General features: G+C 39.2%; 5 protein-coding genes across 6 annotated transcripts; 1 reads left to right on the top strand and 4 right to left on the bottom strand.

Annotated features, from left to right (window-relative positions):
• Positions 1 to 202: 202 nt before the first annotated feature.
• Positions 203 to 1,688, bottom strand: LOC118743239 (ATPase inhibitor A, mitochondrial-like). Its single transcript, XM_036475799.1, has 4 exons — positions 1,670 to 1,688; positions 1,361 to 1,447; positions 926 to 1,070; positions 203 to 589 (listed from the first exon to the last, which is right to left on the bottom strand). Exons 2-4 carry the CDS (start codon positions 1,408 to 1,410, stop codon positions 461 to 463), a joined length of 324 nt encoding a protein of 107 aa, XP_036331692.1. The 5' UTR covers positions 1,411 to 1,447; positions 1,670 to 1,688; the 3' UTR covers positions 203 to 460.
• A 1,839-nt stretch (positions 1,689 to 3,527) lies between these two features.
• Positions 3,528 to 10,850, top strand: LOC118743236 (protein virilizer-like). The gene is made up of 7 exons (XM_036475796.1): positions 3,528 to 3,758; positions 3,843 to 4,522; positions 5,624 to 7,245; positions 7,333 to 8,658; positions 8,721 to 9,420; positions 9,486 to 10,514; positions 10,576 to 10,850. The coding sequence occupies exons 1-7, from the start codon at positions 3,693 to 3,695 to the stop codon at positions 10,748 to 10,750; spliced, it is 5,598 nt and encodes a 1,865-aa protein (XP_036331689.1). The 5' UTR covers positions 3,528 to 3,692; the 3' UTR covers positions 10,751 to 10,850.
• On the bottom strand, positions 10,780 to 12,227 carry LOC118743237 (5-formyltetrahydrofolate cyclo-ligase-like). 2 transcript variants are annotated; one of them, XM_036475798.1, is made up of 4 exons: positions 12,040 to 12,227; positions 11,516 to 11,983; positions 11,205 to 11,460; positions 10,831 to 11,136 (listed from the first exon to the last, which is right to left on the bottom strand). In XM_036475798.1, exons 2-4 carry the CDS (start codon positions 11,633 to 11,635, stop codon positions 10,907 to 10,909), a joined length of 606 nt encoding a protein of 201 aa, XP_036331691.1. In that variant the 5' UTR covers positions 11,636 to 11,983; positions 12,040 to 12,227; the 3' UTR covers positions 10,831 to 10,906. The 2 variants fall into 2 exon arrangements, with proteins under 2 accessions (XP_036331690.1, XP_036331691.1); XM_036475797.1 differs by having other exon boundaries at positions 10,780 to 11,136; positions 11,516 to 12,227.
• Positions 12,228 to 13,207: 980 nt separating this feature from the next.
• On the bottom strand, positions 13,208 to 14,067 carry LOC118743235 (ATPase inhibitor, mitochondrial-like). Its single transcript, XM_036475795.1, has 3 exons — positions 13,814 to 14,067; positions 13,587 to 13,725; positions 13,208 to 13,489 (listed from the first exon to the last, which is right to left on the bottom strand). The coding sequence occupies exons 1-3, from the start codon at positions 13,858 to 13,860 to the stop codon at positions 13,403 to 13,405; spliced, it is 273 nt and encodes a 90-aa protein (XP_036331688.1). The 5' UTR covers positions 13,861 to 14,067; the 3' UTR covers positions 13,208 to 13,402.
• Positions 14,068 to 16,641: 2,574 nt separating this feature from the next.
• Positions 16,642 to 17,487, bottom strand: LOC118743232. Its single transcript, XM_036475792.1, has 3 exons — positions 17,432 to 17,487; positions 17,054 to 17,351; positions 16,642 to 16,962 (listed from the first exon to the last, which is right to left on the bottom strand). Exons 1-3 carry the CDS (start codon positions 17,485 to 17,487, stop codon positions 16,801 to 16,803), a joined length of 516 nt encoding a protein of 171 aa, XP_036331685.1. The 3' UTR covers positions 16,642 to 16,800.
• Positions 17,488 to 18,257: the final 770 nt, after the last annotated feature.

Below are 18,257 nucleotides of genomic sequence, written 5' to 3'. Positions count from 1 at the left end.
CAGCTTCACGCGACGCACGCCCCGTGCGTCCAAGTATTAGCGCGCCTCCACCGAGAAGGGAGCGACCTATTATTTACGATGCACCAATAAGGACAGGAAAACCGAAGACAATGTACGCTTAGTGACAAAATAGAATAGTTGCAATTCAAAAGATTAAAAATAAATAAAACGGACTTGATTCCTAAATTAACCCAAACATAAATTTATTTTTCGTTATTTTATTTATTCATGAATTTATAATACGTACATGTATTTCATTTAAAACTTTCACATTCTATTAATATAAAAGTGTAGATAGATTAACAAAAAATAACCAAATACTTGAAAAAATGCAAAATATTAATTTTTATCAAATCTTAGAATAATTCTGAAAAGCCTTTTACAGCATTTATAACGCTGTGTCATCTTGTTGCTATCATTGAATGACCCGCTCAACCTTTGCAAGTTGGGTTTGTCTGCTTTACTTCTTAATGTTTGCAAGGAATTCCTTATGACGTTGGATGGCTTTTTCATGCTCTTTGATTTGCTGAGCATGGAATTCAGCTTGGTGGATTTGATCGTTCTTCAAGAGTTTGAGTTGTTCTCTTTGCTGCAAATGTTAAGATTTCACAAATTAGTCTACATGAACGCTATTTTTAGCAAGTTTATTTGTATGTATGTATGTATGTATATAAGTTCAACGTTTCATGTATGTGATTTCTAGCACATAAGTCTATACAAATTGGCAACAAACAGATTACGTCACGGCCAGCTATGTTTTGGTAAAACAAAGACAAGCCTCTTGCCGTCCAACATATGTATATAGATGCGCATACATACATACATACAATACTTGAACCAATACAATTTGCATATTTACGATGCATATAAATTTGCAGGAGTTAAAAGGGCAATCATTGGCCAGATAGTAAATCAATGCATTTACCTTGTTATAAAAGTATTCTTCTTCATGCGCTGCCTCCAATTTACCAAAAGCACCGCCAGCTTCGCGAATGGATCCACCACCGCCGCCACCCTTGCCGGCGCCACTGCCTAAATCACCAACTTGGCTGTCACTCATCTTAGCCAATCTGAAATTTGAAAACAAAAACTTACAAAATAATAAACTGGTGAGCAATAAAAACGCATATGCGCTACAAATATTACATAACCACTAACGATAATTTAAGAACTTTGCCGAACTTTCGAATTCGTACGCTATTTGGGTTTTACTTTTCTCGATATTAAAACAAAAATTAAATACATAGTAAGTAAAGGTGGTATCCTGCGTCATTTTTTAATACGCATGCAAAAGGAAAATCTAAAAATATGCCGGTCCCTTTGTGTGATTTCGGAGACGTGATGACTGTGCAATACTTACTGCATTCCCTTGGGATAAATGCACGCTGCGCTGCGACGTACTACGAACATCTTGTTTTTGTTTGAAAAGGAATCTGGTTTTTAAACTCTAAAAATATAAGAAAATTAAAAATATTTATTAGGTAGTCATATGATTAGGAATACTTAGAAATCATGGGAAATGTAGTCTTCCTTTCTATGAAGGCATTTTACTTTGATTAAGGGTTATACATATTTATATATCCCATACGTAGCTAATTGCATTTACTTATTATTAATTATAATTTACTTTACATATCTTATTGGCAAAAAATTTTTCACAAAAACTTACCACTTATCAACTCTGCAGTAAAAAATTGAATGTCAAATTTTTGATCGCGGAGTTCTAGGAAATTGGGGCTGGAACTAGGGCTGCCACTAGAAAAAATTCTTAGCATTGGCTTCAAAAAAGTATACCAATTCTGGAAAGTAACTATCAATTACTATTTTAGTTGTTTTCATAAAAACTATGGTTTTGTTCTATTATTTTAGTTATTTCAGTAAAAATTTAACTTATTATTGTATAAGAAAATTGTATGAACTTTAACCAAACGCATACAAATCAAGGACTCTTGGACAAAATTTCCAAAATTTGCCGTCTAAATTTTGAAATTTTTACTCTCAATTTTAGTATAACCAACAACGTGCAGCTGAAATGTTTTGTTGATTTTTTTTTAATGTTTTGCCGCCGGTCCTTTGGTTTTTTTTTTTTAATTTAATAATTGTAACTTATAAAAACTGCGTTGAATTTTTTGAATTTTCCTGCTATCAATCATAATGTGTAATTACTTCCCTGCCAATTTTTCCTTTTTTAAGTAATTATTTAAATAATTTAGGCAGGCATATGCCCCGCAGGAATGTAGCTTCACCTTTGGAAAGAAATGGAAACACAAAGATATTTAACTACGAAAAATAAAGCGGGAACGAAAAGTTTTATTTGTTTTTGAAATAAAATACTTTAACCAAAATCTACCAAAATGAAAAAAATGTACTTTTTTATGAACCCAATTTTTTCTGCCAATTTTGGTATTAATTTATGGGGTCGGCAGCCATGGCTGGAACGCTGGATTCCAGGCAGATGTTATTCTTGTCACTGCCGGTAGAGGTCGCAGGTATTGTGGCAGAGTTGCATATTTCCTAAATTTTATTTTCAGGGGATTTATCTGAATGCGTAAATACTTCGTAACTGTGTAAACGTCATAAATAAGCCGGTTTTCCATACAAAATTTAGTAAATTTACGATGTTTACGTTGTTGTGAGGCATATCCGCGTTTATATGTATTGCCCTATTATAAAAAAACTTAAACACATTGCGCGTCTCCATAGGCAAAAGTTTTTGGATGGGCATGTTTTTGTAGATGAAAGTATTTGTAAGATGGTTATTTTTTCCGGCTTTAATCATTTAAAAAATTTAGAAAATATGCTACTTCACATCCAAGTACATAATAACAAATATTTTAATAGAAAATAGTTACATTTTTGCTTCTATAATAAAATATCAATAATTTTGGCGCCACGAAGTTATCGCGCAAATGAAAATGTAGCTGTCAAACTACCAAATTGCTGGCAGTAATTATAGAGATAAAAGCTCAGATAATTATTGCTTGCCAAGAGCAATATGCCGTCTCCATTGGCAAAATTTTGCCTTATAACAGTATCAAGACAAAACATGTACCTGTTTTTGCCTGTGAAGACCACAAATTACCTTCTTTGTCTTTACATTCTTTTCTGCTTTACAGGCTAACCTAATATTCACGCACGCCGCCAATTTATTGTCAAAAATTCCTCATGCACATGCAACTTGTATGAGATCAACCGAAATTGAATGGCGTGCGTATGAAGCTAACTCAATTTCCAATTTTTGTGTTGCGTGACATTTTGATTTGACGTTTCGCTCAATGAAATCAAATGCAAACGCATGCAAGTCAATTTCGGGTGACGCAAAAAAACAAATTCGACGGCATGCGTACCAAAACGCAAGCCGCGAATATTAGGTTAGCCTGTTAATCCGCAAGTGATTTTGATGAATCTGGCGAAGCAAAATAAAGTTCTTATAAAAGACTAGAAATATCAAAATTTTGCATACAAAACTATTTGGCAACATCATAAATGAAGCGGCAACTCTGCCGTAAAGAACAAGAAAACAATTGATGAAGAAGCATATTGGTTGTCAAATTTTTGCAGAAAGCCGATTTGGCTGATGCTGGTGGAAAATAGTGATTTTTCTTCATTTTATAATATTTTATTCATTTTATTTTGCCCTAGAAACCAGTACATAGTGTATTAGAAGCTGAATTTCTTCAGTTAAATGTAAAATGGTGGAAACTGACGATGCAGCGGAGCTTCTTTTCTTTGACACCTTTTCACATGAAGTGGACACGGTAAGCGGTGATTATTTGCATGTTTTTTTTCGTTTCGTTTTCACCATTTAATCTTCAACTGATATTAACCATTCGTTTTTCCAGGACATCAATCTCGATCTTGTGCAGTTTCCAAAGCCAGTGTATATCACTCAAGTGCGCATAATACCATTGGGAGCACGCGTGCAAGCCGACTTTCCCGGCGGTGTGCGCCTCGGTGCCACCAATCCCTCAAAATTTGATATTGAATTTTTCGTCAATGATTTGGGCATGCCGGGTGCCTCCACATTTGAAAATTTAGGTCAATTAAAGTATAATCAAAACGATTGCATTCATCTAGAATGTACACAAGAGAAAATACCCACTGATGGTTTGGTATTACGTGGCTGGTATAGCACAATTACTTTGGCAGTGTATGGTATACTAACCAATTCGATGACTGAACCAATTGCAAGCCCACCACCGCTACCTTGCGAACCAGCTGGTCCTGAAGAGATTTGCAATTTAAGTGGCAGTGGTGAAACGCGTGAACCAAGCTTGCTGGAGGAGACAAGCAAAGACGAATGGAAGGAACCTTTACCGAGTGAGGTGCCATCTGTACATAAAGCGAATCTTAGCGATTTTGAGCGGGATGAGTTGGAGTATGCCGGTGGGCGGAATGACCACTACCAACAATCCGGAGATGAACGTGAACGTGGCATGCGAAAGACTTCGCATTCTTCGGAGCGCTCTTTACCTTCGCGTAATCGCACCCACTCGGAGAGTAATGAAAGAGAATATTTGCGGTAGGTTAGAGAATAGTCAAACATTTTTTGAGATATCAAATCAATGGACGGGAAACTAAACCCACATAACCTAAGGTTATTTCTGCAAGATTGAGAGACTTCCAAAAAAGGAGGAGGAATATTATTATTTTTTTTTTGCATCCGAAAAATAGTGTCTCAGAGGTGGTCCCAAACTTAGATCATGAAATATAAGTCGGGTTTGTTGTTTGCTTAAATATTACTTGTTATTTCTCTTTCGCTTCATGGTTATATCATATTAACTATTTTTTTCTTATTTCGTGAACATATCGCACACCTATATCTAAAGTGGGCTAATTCAGATTCGACGCAATCAATACAAAAACGGGTATAATTTAGTTAGTGTATATAATCATAAAGAAAAGATTTGGATTAATTGGGGTTAAGTCCTATGCCTTAATTTATGGAAAAATTAGTCTTAATTATTTTTTTTTCGAGTTGACCGCTGTTTAGATTTAGGTGTGAGATATGTACGTATGTAAGTACTCGCGTACTTATTTTCATTTATTTAAAACTTTTCCTATTTTATCTGTCTTTGTTATAAAATGCACACTGTGTTTAATGTACATATCGCGCACGACCTTCAAAGGTGACAGAACTCAAAATTACCTACACGTTTGTCAGATAATGCGAAAAACTATTTCTGAGCACATGATAATCTTGAGGGCAAGGAAGACTTTACTTTAGGGTTTTTAACAAACTATAACAAAAATTTGCTACAACTTTTGCTGAAAGGTAAATAAAAGCTCTGTGTACATTTTTAACGCATAATTTGAAAAATGCCTAATTTTTAATTATGCCCCTTTGAAGATCATGTTGGAGATATCATTTTCACGAACACGCTGTAGTTCAGATATTTGTTAAACGGTTGTAAAGTAGTACCGTACTAACGGTACACTGCATCCTTGCAAGAGCACACATTTTTCTTGTTAACGTACATGTTTACTGCCAACCCGTTTATTGATTTGAAAATTTGCTTTTACTCGATTGGTCTTGCGACCTTACCATCTTGGAGAAATTTCTAGAATAAACTTTTTTAATAAAACCCAATTAAAATTCACATTACTATTTTTCGATTTTTAGCTCACGTGGTGAACGTGATCGTGAGAAAATCTCGCGGGACTGGTCACGCAGCCCTGATTACTCGCATCGTTCGCGTCGCAAACGTTCGGAGCGTTCACGTTCAGACGCCGAGGAGTCACATAAATGGCCGCCACGCACGCCACCTGTATCGATCGACTCGCCAACACGTCCTCGGTCTCCTGACAATATGGAGTATTCGGAAGACGATGTGCATTATAAACTTAAAAAGCGTAGTTACATGCGTTCCGATGAGTCTTTGACTAACGGTGCACCGGATACACAAACTATAGACGATGACGAAACCCCCGGCACGCCTGGTGAACAATATGAACCCATACTCAGCGATGATGAGATTATTGGCGATGACGATTCCAATGCTGCAATTGAACAAACCTTGGGCAACGAGCTCGAAGCAGACATGGTAGCGGCAGCTGCTGCGGCTGGTCCCGCCATAATCGAATTCGATCCATTTACTATGCCAATTTGTCGTTATAATAGCGAAATGCAAGCATTGTATCGTAAGGACCTGGAAACGTTGGCAGCTATTATGCGAAAATATGAACTGCAAACGAAATGTACCAGCCTAGAGGCTTTCAATGATGCGGCCACTACCGTTGAAGAGCGTGAGAATTTTGTCTATTTGAGCGAGCAGCTTATCAATCAGTTATCTTACATATCGCAACAATTCAAGCGGCGCAATTTTGTGCTTCAACAATTTTATAAAAGCGAACCGGGTCACTTGGCAAAATCATTTAACATACTGAAAATTGCTTTAGAATTCGAGTCGGCTTGTCTGCAACAGCAGCCAGCTTTCAAAATACGTCATATAAAAGTAGGCGCTCGCCTCGCCGAACTTTTAGCCTCAGCTCCACAATTTATGGACTACCTATTGAACACACAAAAATTCGATCCTTTCACAGCTCTCTTCAAACTGTACAAAGAAAACTATATGGCGGTATCGATCAAGCTTATGCTGCTCAAGGCAGTTTACGCCTTGCTAGATACCAAAGAAGGCATACGTTACTTCCTTGTAGGCGGCGAAACAAACGGCTATCAGTTGCTGCTGAATATTTTGCAGCAGTCGCATTTGACTCGCACCAAATTCGCATTGCAATCGATTGTAAAGAAGTTGCACTTGAACGAGGCGCTGGAATGTGTGCGGGAAAGCTGCAGCAAATTATTCATACTGACCAATTATACTACTGGCACAGCACCTGAACAGTATGCTGCCATCGAGCAATCTATCGAGCAAATTATGGATTCTTTAGTGGACAATTCGTTGTCCTATCAGCAACCGAAACGATTTCTACCAGTCTCAAAGAAGTTCGAAATTGCTGTGGATACCGCAGCACAACGCGGCTTCGCCAATGCACTACAGTCCTACTTTGTGCAACATACGCTAGGTGAATCCCTGCTTCTGCTGCTGATCAATGCCAATGAGGTGCCATCGTCGTTGCTATTGCGTGTCCTAGATTTGTTACAAACTTTGTTGCAGACGCATGTGGGTGTGGATTATTTTGTAGATGATTGTTTTGAAACGACGCAGTTGTTGGTAGCTGCACTGCTGGGCATAGAGGAAGTGCCCGAAGATGTGACGCCTACAGAGGAACAGGACTACAAATGTGAGTGCAAGTGAATTGCTAAAGAATTTGGAAATTAAGTAAATTTTTGAGGACTTTGCAATATTAAAAGATTTTTTTTTCTTATAGTGAATGTGAAAGTTGCTGACGATACGTCCGCCCAACCCAAAATAGAAGCTGAGAGTTTAGAAAATGCTGTTAAGAAGACTGAAAGCGAAACCACAGCCGACACTACCATAGACGCTCAGCCGAAAGCTAAAGAATCAAAAGAGGATGAAAAAGAGTTGCAGAACTCTGAACACTCAAAGGAATCCACACCAGCAAGCACTGAAGCAAAAGCACAACCGCTTCGGAAACCCTTACTGGATCGCCTACAACAACTCGGCTCTGAGCTGGCGCACAAAGTGCAGACACGCTACCATTTGGATGCTATTATGCATCTGACACGCGCCGAAAACTATGACATCATCCGGCTTGCTACACATTTGCACGCACTGTACTCACAGACCTGTAACACAGCTGGACGACAACATACGGTCGAAGTGATAGGCATGAACAACAATATGCAGTTCTTAATGGATCTCATACAGAAGGAACAGCATTTACAAGCGCAACGACAAGTCGCCTCACCGGGTGCCAAATACAAAAGTCCTGTGCTTAGTTATGCTGTGGACATGGTGGATTGCTGCGTGCGCCACTGCGAGCAGTTGGACTATCTGATTGAGCACGGCGCCAGCATACTCGAATTGGCAAAGAATCATGAAAATTTTGAGCCTTCAGTATCGGCTGTGTTGCAAGAGATGTTTGTATACTTGAAACCTTTGGAATCCTTAAATATTTTCGCATACGACAACATTACACCACTAGTTGAGGTAATAACGCGTTCGCTGGAGTATATAACCACCTTTCCTGGCGATTTGATTATGGGTTTGCGTATCTTGCGTCACCTAGCCATTGGCCCCACCTGCAAAGCATTCCGCAGTTCCAATACAGAGCAGCTGAAATATAGATTTGTGACGCTGCAGTTCTATGCCGCTGATGGTGTGCAAACTATTGTGCAAATACTTGAGAAATTATGTTCATATTTTGAACAACCGGGCCTACACACACCGGCTCTGGTGACTCTGCAGGGCCTACATTGCTGTCAGATAATATTACCGGCTTTGCAAGTGCTGCGCGCTATGCTTTCTTATGCAATACAATGTCGAGATGTGGAATTTAAGGACTTGACTGCCATCGATCATCTAATGAAAGCATATTTCCTGTTGCATTATTTTCCGTCTTCCAGTCATGCGGCGCTTGAAATAGCACAAGCCAAGCAGGAAATCATACAGATATTGCTGGCATATACGCAGCCCAACGAACAGGACGAGGAATCGCTGCATAAATCATTGTGGACGCAAATGATTAGAGAAATATTAAAGAACATTGACGGTCCGGCTACATTCATACCAGGTAAATATCCACAATTTGCTCACAATTTGATACATTTAACTCATTCACTTTATCTCTTGCAGGCTTGCATGTGCTCGCCGAATTGCTGCCGCTACCATTACCCATACCATTGCCCGCCGATTCGCAGCTACCCGAAACTCAAACTCAGCGCTTGATTACCGAGCGGAAGCTTTGGTCAGCACATTTGCATCCGCAGAGCGCACAAATCGCCAAACTTATTGAAACCATTGCACCTTCCACTTTTCCGCCTCTGGTGGATCTAATGACAAAAGTGTGCCTACAACTTGCTGACTTGGCTCCCAACATGACGCTACTCATTTCAAAAACTCTTAGCGATTTATTGTGCGCCGAATGGCATTCAGCTTCTGCCACGCCCAGTGCACAATTAGCGCGCTTGTTGAACTTCTTCGCGCGTTTAACGCCTTTCGCCGCTTTGAAGATTTCCGCGATGTCCATACTCAGCGGGAAGTTGTGGGAACTCTTCCAATTGGTGCTCTGTTATGCTGGGCCTGCGTCAGAGGTTGTGCAAAAGTGCCAATTGGCCATACAGCATATTTTAAAGAATTTTATAGACGCGGGAATATCGTTCGTTTCACCAAAATCCACAGCAACGCCAGAATTGAATTTGGCCGCTGCATTGCCGGCGAAGGAGTTGTTGCCGCGCATTGTTGAAGCTATACTAACAAACCTGTTCAATAGTGATGCACAGCAGGAGATGTGCGAGTTGGCGTTGAATAACTTGAACCTTTTAACAGAACTTGAGTATGTATATATATTTGAGAATCTGTATTATTTATTTACCCTTTTTGATTGTATTATCTCTCCAGCATAACGCTATTTCATTTGACGCAGCAGCTCAAACAGAGACGTGCTGAATTCCAACAATGGCTCGAAAAGTTCCTTAATTACGCTGAATCAGAGCGGGCGCGCTTACCCTCCATTGAGTTTCTTATAGCTTTTCTACACTCGCTGACGCATATTGCTGAATACTTGCAGCAACAGCAAGCTATACCCATACGTACCATTAAATGGAGTGCCTCGCAGCTGTCTAACTTGCTAGGTTTTCAAAAGAACGCGAAGCCCCATCTAATTCAACGCTTGAGTGCCGCGCACACAAAATGTAAGGAAAAAGCGCCCACACAAATTAAGGTAGAGGATGACAGTACTTCCGCTAATAAATTGTTGCCTGATGTTACCACACTGTTGGAATCCATTGATAGCGCTGCGTCAGCCGAAAATGATGAAGAAGCTGCGAATGTTGCGGAACCAACACTTCCGCAAAGTGAGGGCATTGTCATGCAATTTGTTGCACGCCCCATTTTCGTTGAATTTTACGATTCAGCGGATGAAACGCAGCTGCAGGCGCGCTACTGGTTGCAAGCTGCCTGTGTAGACTACGATGAATGCAAGTACGAACGCGTCGCTTGCGACTTAACCGAGTTGGCTGCAGAATGCTTGTCCCCCGAGACGAATCTCACATCAGATTGCAAGCGCGTTCTACATTTGTCTGCTTCACCGCAATCGAATCGCGAGCGCACGCCCACAGCGCCATGCTTCCGCACGCGCCGTGTTGAGGTGGAGCCGAGCACTGGACGACCAGAAAAGAAAATCTATATCACGCCCGTGCGCGGTCGTGGTTTTGCGCGCGCGCCCCCGTCACGCGGTGATCTCTTCCGCTCACGTCCACCGAATACATCGCGTCCGCCATCATTGCATGTGGATGATTTTCTTGCATTAGAGACTTGCGGCGCGCAACCTACTGGCCCAACGGGCTACAATAAAATACCTCCTATTATGCGTGGTTCACGTGTAGGGCGCAATCGTGGTACACGTATTTCGACGGCAGCGGCATTTCGGTATGTTATTGGGTGCTATTAGTAAAAAATAAGTGTTTAATGCATTTCTTTCTCTTTTTAGCAAATCCAAAGTTATGCGCACGTCTTCGCCCTCAACTTGGGCAGACGGTGGGTCGCCGCATTATCGCAGCGCCACCACCGAACCACACTTTGGCGAAACGCATTACTCGGGCAATTCGCATTTCGGTGGACGCTCACGTGGTCGTGGCGGCCGCCCGCGACCCTATCTACGCTAGGATTTAAGCAAAACTAAACAAAATGGACATAATTTAAGTTAACTTAACTTTTTTATTAAAAATATAAAAGTACATTTAAACACACATAAGTAAACGTGAATCTCTGTGTACATATATACTATTTACAAAAATGTACAACTAAATTCAGTGCGCTCATTATTCCGTAATTACAGTTGTAAGTCGCACGTCATGTGGATCTAGCGGCAAAGTACTTTCGTCTACGATTTGTTCACGGAATGCCAAAGCCATTAGTACTGGTTTCTTCTCAGGGTAAATATTAAAATGCCGGTGCAAAAAGCTGTCATAGTAGCCCATGCCATGGCCCATACGACCGCCACTTAGCGTAAAGGCAACACCGGGCATCAAGAACAGATCAATACCGCGACCTGTGAACGTAGAAGATTTATATTAGTGCAAAGGATAGATGTCAATAAACTCAATCCGACCTTCTTACCATTTGTTAGCGAATTCTCACGCCCCTCCTTTTCACTAGGTTGCTTTATATTCCATTTGGTTAGCGGCAGCGCCTCGTAGTCCGCCCAATCTTTGACGCGCACCATTTCCATAAGCTTGCCGCTGTACGTGGGCACAAAAACATTTTTCTGCTGATTGAAGAGCTCACGTAGCAAAGGTAGCGTATCTACTTCACTGCCAGTGCTTAGATATATGCTAACATCTTTCGCTTGACGAAAGGCCTCAGAGGCGATCACCTGCAAGAAATTGAGAATGAAAATACTGCAAGAAATTTAACCAATCCCAACTGACCTTTTCGTAAATGGCCCTCGATTGTCGAGCTATTGACTCGGCGCTTATAGATGGTATGACCTCGATCTTCATGCGTTGCCGCAAAACTTTCTTCAATGGGTTCCGAACGGTTGTGGCCATTTTTCTTAGATTATGATTGTTAAATAAAATGCAGCCTATATTAAGCACGCTCCGCGCCTTGCTGTGATCGAACCGGTACTGTATACTATGCTTTTACTGCACCAAAACTTTTAAATTTTTGCATGAATTGCCCTCTTTGTCATGCCTTATCAACAATTACTCTAACTAGTGTCGCATTAGTTATCTGCTGCTTGAGCATGAAATTAAAATCAAGCATCCACTTGGGTGCCAGGGGTTATCAATGACACTAGGGCAATCTGCAGCAGTTTTGTTGTTTATGTGAAAGCCAGTGTTTGTCGTCTAAATGTTTATCATGTGATTAGCTTGCATTGCCGATTTGCTCCGGGCCTATAATTTATTGTTTACAAGGCTCATCAACAAGTACTATGCATATTTTTAGTTACTTAAAATCAAATTATCAAACGTTCCAGCCCACTTGCTATCTGCGATTTTTTTTGTTTACCTTCCAAAATTAGGAGTGTCGAATTAACATCGATGAGTACAGAATATCGATTTTTGCATCGAGAATTTTCTAATCGATGCAGGAATTTAAATATCAGAGAATGAATATTATGGAATAAATTTTGTAAAATAGCCGTTGCGCCGTTTGCCTCCGTAAATTCTCGACAACTTTGTTTTCAATAGAGGAAAGGTTAGATTAACAGATGTCTTTGTGTCACACCTGTACCGATATACGTACCCTAAGAATTATCGATATTAGTTGATCGAATATCTACATGAAATTGGGCATCCATAATTTCATCTGATAACAAATGCCTTGTACACAATTCTTATCAGTCCATTGACGTGCCCAGGGCCTTCGTGGGGGAGGGGTTAAGGGGTGAATCCTCCCCGGGCCTGGACTAATTAAAGTGCCTGAAATATCAGAACCATAACTTATTGATCTTGCAATCAATTTTTGACCAACTTCCCGATGACCTAGAGACCTGAAACTTCACAGTTGGCTCAGCACTCGATGACATTAGTTGCGTTCCAGATGCTTCACGATATTCACGAAATTCACGATTTGCAGGAACAGCTGTTTTCTCCATTAATAAACCTTATGGGAGGTGGTCACCAGGAACGACTTCCTGTAAAAACCTGCAAATCGTGAAGCATCTGGAACGCAACTAATGCAATACCAAAGACGAGTTAATCCTATAGCTGGGGCAGGCGTCGAGATATTTGAAAAATATGTATTTATAGTCCGATTTGGTTTATATTAAGAAAGCTTGCTTTAAAAATATTTGTTTTTACAATTAACTTATTTAAAATGCAATTGCTCCTTCGTTATAGGCTTTTATTATCAAAATATTCCAATTATTAGATTAAACAATTTATCATAAATTATTTTTGTATAGGGCCAGTGATTCTGCAGTCTGTGTCCGATTTTTCTCTCGACGGCCCTGGACATGCATATCAGTTTTCGGATGCGACGTATTGCGCGAGTGATTCTTTCGAAATACCCAGTCAACACTAGCAGAAAGCAGAGTTTCGTCTAATATGTAAAAAATGTTCCAATGTCATCTGGGTAATTTTTTGTATTTCGAGTAAAACTTTGTTTCAAATTAGTAACTTTTCCTATTCCTTTATTGAATAAGAGTCTTTTCACTTTCAAAACTTAACATTTTTGTACAACTAGATGGTCAAAACAAATTTTTTAGCTTCACATTTACGTAGCCGTAAAATATTCTGATTTCAAATTGAGGGCAATGCACCGATTGACAACAATCCAAACGTATTTTTTTCTTCTTCGCTGCCATCATTTCACTGTTTCGCCGGTTGCGCTGCTAAATTTGCATTCTTTGTTGCATCGCCGCTTTTTGTTTTCAAATTCTTCAATTGCTCCTTTTGCTAAATGATTATAAAAGCGAAAGTGCCAAAAAGGTATTTTTATTTCAAGTTACATCTATGTATGTACATATGTATATGCAGTAGCCCCGCTATTTACCTGCTTATAGAAAAATTCCTCCTCGCGCGCTGCCTCCATTTTGCCAAACGAGCCGCCTGCCTCACGTATGGAGCCGCCACCGCCGCCTCCCTTGCCAGCACCACTACCCAATTCACCGACTTGCGACATTTTGCGACAACTAAATTAATGAATTTTATTATTCTCGAGTTTCTCCACTGCTCACAATCTATGTAATTATGTAAGCTTTTTGTAAAACAGAAACTTACTGTTGTTTCAACGCTTGTACGCCAACGATTGAGCGGCGTGTTAGCATTTTTATGCTTTTTTACTTTGCTGGCGCGCAGTAAATTTCTCTGGATTTCACAATTATTTGCTTATAGTTTTGTACTCAATTGTTTAAAAATACTTTCGTACACTAATCGAGCGTATTTTTGTAATTCGATTTCCGTTGTTTGTCTGCACGTTACAAGCTAATGATGCTGAATGATGAAATAGCGAAATACAGCAGCTGTTTTCGGCTTAGCTTGCGCCTAAATGTATGCAAGAAGAAACCATTAGTAAAGAAATGTACGGTAAAAGGAAACTGAAAAAGTTATTCCGGAAATCCATTTTTGAATTACAGTGGTAACTCGACTCTTGCACCCGTTTCGGTTCGAGGTCGCTATATCATTAGGAGTGTACTCGTACGCCCAACTATCTAAAGTTTTAGAAAACTTTTACTGGTTTTTACGTTCTCGTACCCAAAAAACTTGCAAAGTAGGGGAAATTGAGAGAGCAAAATATGAAAGGGAGCTGCAAATTTCTGCTGGAAAAATTTTCCCAGCTAAAACTTGCAAGTAAGAAAATCAGCTGATCACAAACACATGTAATGAAAATATGGCCTTTTTGAGTTGTTTATTGCGAATTTTATTATTAATGCTAGTATACAAAGAAAAAGTGAGTAAATTTAATATGCACAACGTTTGTTGTGTTTATTTTTCGCTAATTTACTATTAATGTCCAGTTTGTTTACTTTAGAGTGTGCTGACTATGGTTGCCGTATGACATTTTTCATTTGTACCATAATTTACTTTTAAATATACCAAAATAGATTTAAATGCAGCATGCTGAAATGTTGTTTGCTGAAGTTTTCGGTTTTGGTAGGTTGATTGTTGAAATTAAAATTTTATAATTTTAAAGCTACATCTGTAGCTATATCTATTACAATGTTTTTGGATCAATGATGGCTGTTTGGAGGAGATACTCTTGTTTTTGAATGCGTCACCATGTGATAATGCGTCACCATGAATAATTATGAGAAAAATAACTTATTCATTCCGATATAATTAATTTGTAATTCAAAAAGGTTTTTCTTATCGAAAATTATTCAATTGTATAAAATGCCAAATCCGGGGATAATGTACCAAACAGAAGAAAAATTGCCAAATTAATCATCAGTGGCAACTGTGCAAGTGATCAGCTGTTTCGAAGGTTGCAAGTTTTTGCAAATTTCGCGTTCTCGTACTTCTGTTGATATTTCGTCTCTTTGAGAGCGAATGCTGTTAAATTCTCAGAACTTTTGCTGCTGGAGAATTTTGTCCTCTCAATACGAGTACACACCTATTATCATCGTTACAGCGACTTAAAAGGAAATCAATCAGACTCATTGCGTTAGTCGTAAATTGGGCTAAATTGTGCGACTCAACAACTACTATCGTGGTGAAATAAGTAAGCGACGAAAAACGTCGAAAACTATGCAGTGCTGCCAAGTTTTTCCATTTTAATACACTAGGCGAGGGGAAATTTTCCAGGTAAGTGGTACCCAAGCAGAACAGAAAGAGCCTCAACTCGTGTCTACGTATCTAATGGAACCATCAGGCCTCTTGAACGAACCCAGCTTTGTAGTTAAGTCCCTTTTAATAAATTTTACCAACCTAGCCGTTTGACCCAAGTTATCAATACCACTGCAGTACTCTTTGAAGGAATCGCTTTTCGTAGTGCGAATTAGTTTCTTGTACTCTCTTTGCGTACAGCGAAAGTGTTCCCAGTCCATCTCACTGATAGTTTTGATATCCTGGTTTAGGAGTTTTCTCAAATCACCCCGCGTATGACGCTCCTTGTTCCTCTAAGGGTAGGATGAGGCGCACAAGCCTTATTAAAACTGGCACATAGGACAACCGTTAAATTAACCACCGCTCCATCAGTAGCCTGAGCGGAACGTATCCTCGATGACACGGCAGTCGAGCGCTGGAACTCGTTCTTAAAACACAGCCAATCTGCCCTTTTAAAATTTCGTATTGGGGGAGAGGTCACTGCGCAGTTTTCGGTTGATGACTACTCAGCTACATACCTGCTCTCTGCTTTCTTATCTTCACCACCGACGGAAATTGTCAGAACAAACGACTAGAAATTTGTTAAAATTCGCTTAAAAGTGCGTATGAGTAAAATTCCGGCCTACATTTTCATATCACACGTTCACCCTGCATTTGTTCCATTCTCAAATTGACATGTTCATCTGTCCGGAAATCATATCCGATTTTTAGACTTTTTTTTTGTGCTGGGCACTTTGCCGCGATTTTAAACCGATATATCTAGCAGAGTGACCACCAAAGAGGCCTTTAACATCGTACACGTTCATATAAAATCTATCGAAAGCTGTAGAGAGCTTTTCCGCCAGATATATGTATATATCTATGTACATATCTTATGTGAAAAATCCATATCCTTTACCACTACGTCTTTTTAAATAGCTTTTTCAAAATCAGAATTTTTTCTTTTAAATAAAACAAACTTTAACCGCTCAAATATACATACATATGTATTTTTTATTTAATTCTCAAAAAGAAAAAAAACTTAAAAAATATATATATGTTAATTAATAAATCAATCATGGCCCTGCTGTGGCAGGCCTAAATTCTGTTCTGTAGTTTCTGAACATTTTACACTGCTAATTTATTTTCGAGCCGAAATCTACGCGTTTATATGCACAAAAGTGTGTATAACAACAACAGTGAGTCGTTATCGCGCCTCTACCGTTTTTTTTCGTTTACATAAATATTCTTCTATTTTTCGTACAACTCTGTAGTTGGTCTTTTTTAAATTTCCCCCATTTTCAGATATGTACCACTGTCCGGAAACGAAACGTATATGTAATATTAAAAACGAAAAAAATTTAAAAAATCCAACGTGCATATAAACTTATTTTTACCAAAATATACGTACTTAATTTTGTCTTTTCGTTTCAATAAAAAAAAAGGAATTTTGAGAAAAAATTTCAACTAAACATTGGGGCATTGGGCATTTGGGGTAACGATTCCATACCATTGGCTAACTCAGTTTCGGCACGTGGACGCTTCTTGGCTGCGAGTTCATCACGCAACTTCTGTTCGAGTTGTGCGCGCATTTTGGTTTCCAATCTGCGCAAGTTCATCGTTTCCTGTCGAACAGATGAAAAAAATTCCATTTTTGTGAGTATTCTGCTACATTTGTCAAAAAGCATTTTTTTCTTTTCCCATTACTGCACTTACTTCGGCTAGAAAGAATAGCTCCTCCATGCAATTCTTTTGTTTATTCATTAAACCCTGTTGCCGATGAGCCTCCATCTCTGTGTCGCGTTCCAATTGATTGACTTGTGCTATCGCAACGTTTATGTCTGTCGTGTCATACCCAGAGCCGCGCAGCGTCTGTTCACGCATCTTCAACATCAACTTGAGGTCGTTCAGCTTGAAATAGCTTTCCTCCTTGAAGCCGCCTTGTAATTTCTCCAGTCCACCACCGGGTATATACGGACTGTATTCATTGCCGAAACATCGATTTGCGCAAAAGCTGGAAGAAATGAATTTCAGCAAAATCAGATTATTCTAAGTAAAATGCGTAAATGCATTTTCGTTGCGCATCCAACGTACCCCAGAAAATTTTCAGGTGCGCCTAAAAGGTGACGTCGAAAGATCCTTGCCAACATATTTCTTAAAAAAATATATATATTTTTTTTGTACTAATTTGTTGGGTTTCCAAAAACGTTTGTGAAGATTTGAACTGACATAAGGTACCAAGGTTACTGAATGTTGCTAAGATTTGTATATTTTCCATTGACTTGGTTCACAGTAAAGATTTTACGGTAGTAAGATCATAGCGAATTAGTTGATTGAAGGTCCAATTAGTGGTGGCGTAGCCATAACCTAACCGTAGGTTTTTCGCCATAACCATAAGCAGGTCTGAAGCTTTTGACAAAGTTATGGTTATAGCACCACTAATTGGGCCCTAAATCATTTCGATTGATAGCAGAAGGCGCTAGTTTCCTTTGATCCTTGAAATACTATCAAAACCGAAATGGGTTTTTGTTTATTTGAACGAAACTTCTTAATCTATTTCGGAGATGTTGGCGATACGTGGACAGAAATTGAACGGCTGCGTTGAACGCCGCTTGGGGGGGGGGGGGGGGGGAAGATAAAAGATAAATACAATAATAATAAAAGCGACATGGATAAATAGAAATGTGAAGGAAAAGCGCTGTCAAAGGAGGAAGAAGATGAAGATGAAGATAAAGATGTAAATAAAGATTAAGATAAAGATACAGATAATGATAAATATAAGGATAAGGATAATGATAAGGATAAGGATAAGGATAAGGATAAGGATAAGGATAAGGATAAGGATAAGGATAAGGATAAGGATAAGGATAAGCATAAGGATAAGGATAAGGATAAGGATAAGGATAAGGATAAGGATAAG

Source organism: Rhagoletis pomonella, unplaced genomic scaffold, assembly GCF_013731165.1.
Source record: "Rhagoletis pomonella isolate Grant_MI unplaced genomic scaffold, Rhpom_1.0 Rhpom_scaffold_00007, whole genome shotgun sequence".
Lineage (NCBI taxonomy): Eukaryota > Metazoa > Arthropoda > Insecta > Diptera > Tephritidae > Rhagoletis > Rhagoletis pomonella.
This window is presented reverse-complemented; position numbering and strand designations above follow the sequence as displayed.

Excerpts from the sequence above, each read along its gene's own strand:
- LOC118743239 (XM_036475799.1), bottom strand. The coding sequence starts at position 1,410 with ATGTTCGTAGTACGTCGCAGCGCAGCGTGCATTTATCCCAAGGGAATG. Across the intron at positions 1,071-1,360 it reads ATTTATCCCAAGGGAATGCA|ATTGGCTAAGATGAGTGACA; the intron begins GTAAGTATTGCA and ends TTCAAATTTCAG. Across the intron at positions 590-925 it reads AAGAATACTTTTATAACAAG|CAAAGAGAACAACTCAAACT; the intron begins GTAAATGCATTG and ends TAACATTTGCAG.
- LOC118743236 (XM_036475796.1), top strand. The coding sequence starts at position 3,693 with ATGGTGGAAACTGACGATGCAGCGGAGCTTCTTTTCTTTGACACCTTT. Across the intron at positions 3,759-3,842 it reads TTTCACATGAAGTGGACACG|GACATCAATCTCGATCTTGT; the intron begins GTAAGCGGTGAT and ends TCGTTTTTCCAG. Across the intron at positions 10,515-10,575 it reads TCGACGGCAGCGGCATTTCG|CAAATCCAAAGTTATGCGCA; the intron begins GTATGTTATTGG and ends TTCTCTTTTTAG.
- LOC118743237 (XM_036475797.1), bottom strand. The coding sequence starts at position 11,635 with ATGGCCACAACCGTTCGGAACCCATTGAAGAAAGTTTTGCGGCAACGC. Across the intron at positions 11,461-11,515 it reads CGAGGGCCATTTACGAAAAG|GTGATCGCCTCTGAGGCCTT; the intron begins GTCAGTTGGGAT and ends AATTTCTTGCAG. Across the intron at positions 11,137-11,204 it reads TGAGAATTCGCTAACAAATG|GTCGCGGTATTGATCTGTTC; the intron begins GTAAGAAGGTCG and ends CTACGTTCACAG.
- LOC118743235 (XM_036475795.1), bottom strand. The coding sequence starts at position 13,860 with ATGCTAACACGCCGCTCAATCGTTGGCGTACAAGCGTTGAAACAACA. Across the intron at positions 13,726-13,813 it reads GTACAAGCGTTGAAACAACA|TTGTCGCAAAATGTCGCAAG; the intron begins GTAAGTTTCTGT and ends TCATTAATTTAG. Across the intron at positions 13,490-13,586 it reads AGGAATTTTTCTATAAGCAG|CAAAAGGAGCAATTGAAGAA; the intron begins GTAAATAGCGGG and ends ATAATCATTTAG.
- LOC118743232 (XM_036475792.1), bottom strand. The coding sequence starts at position 17,487 with ATGTTGGCAAGGATCTTTCGACGTCACCTTTTAGGCGCACCTGAAAAT. Across the intron at positions 17,352-17,431 it reads GCACCTGAAAATTTTCTGGG|CTTTTGCGCAAATCGATGTT; the intron begins GTACGTTGGATG and ends CATTTCTTCCAG. Across the intron at positions 16,963-17,053 it reads AGCTATTCTTTCTAGCCGAA|GAAACGATGAACTTGCGCAG; the intron begins GTAAGTGCAGTA and ends TCTGTTCGACAG.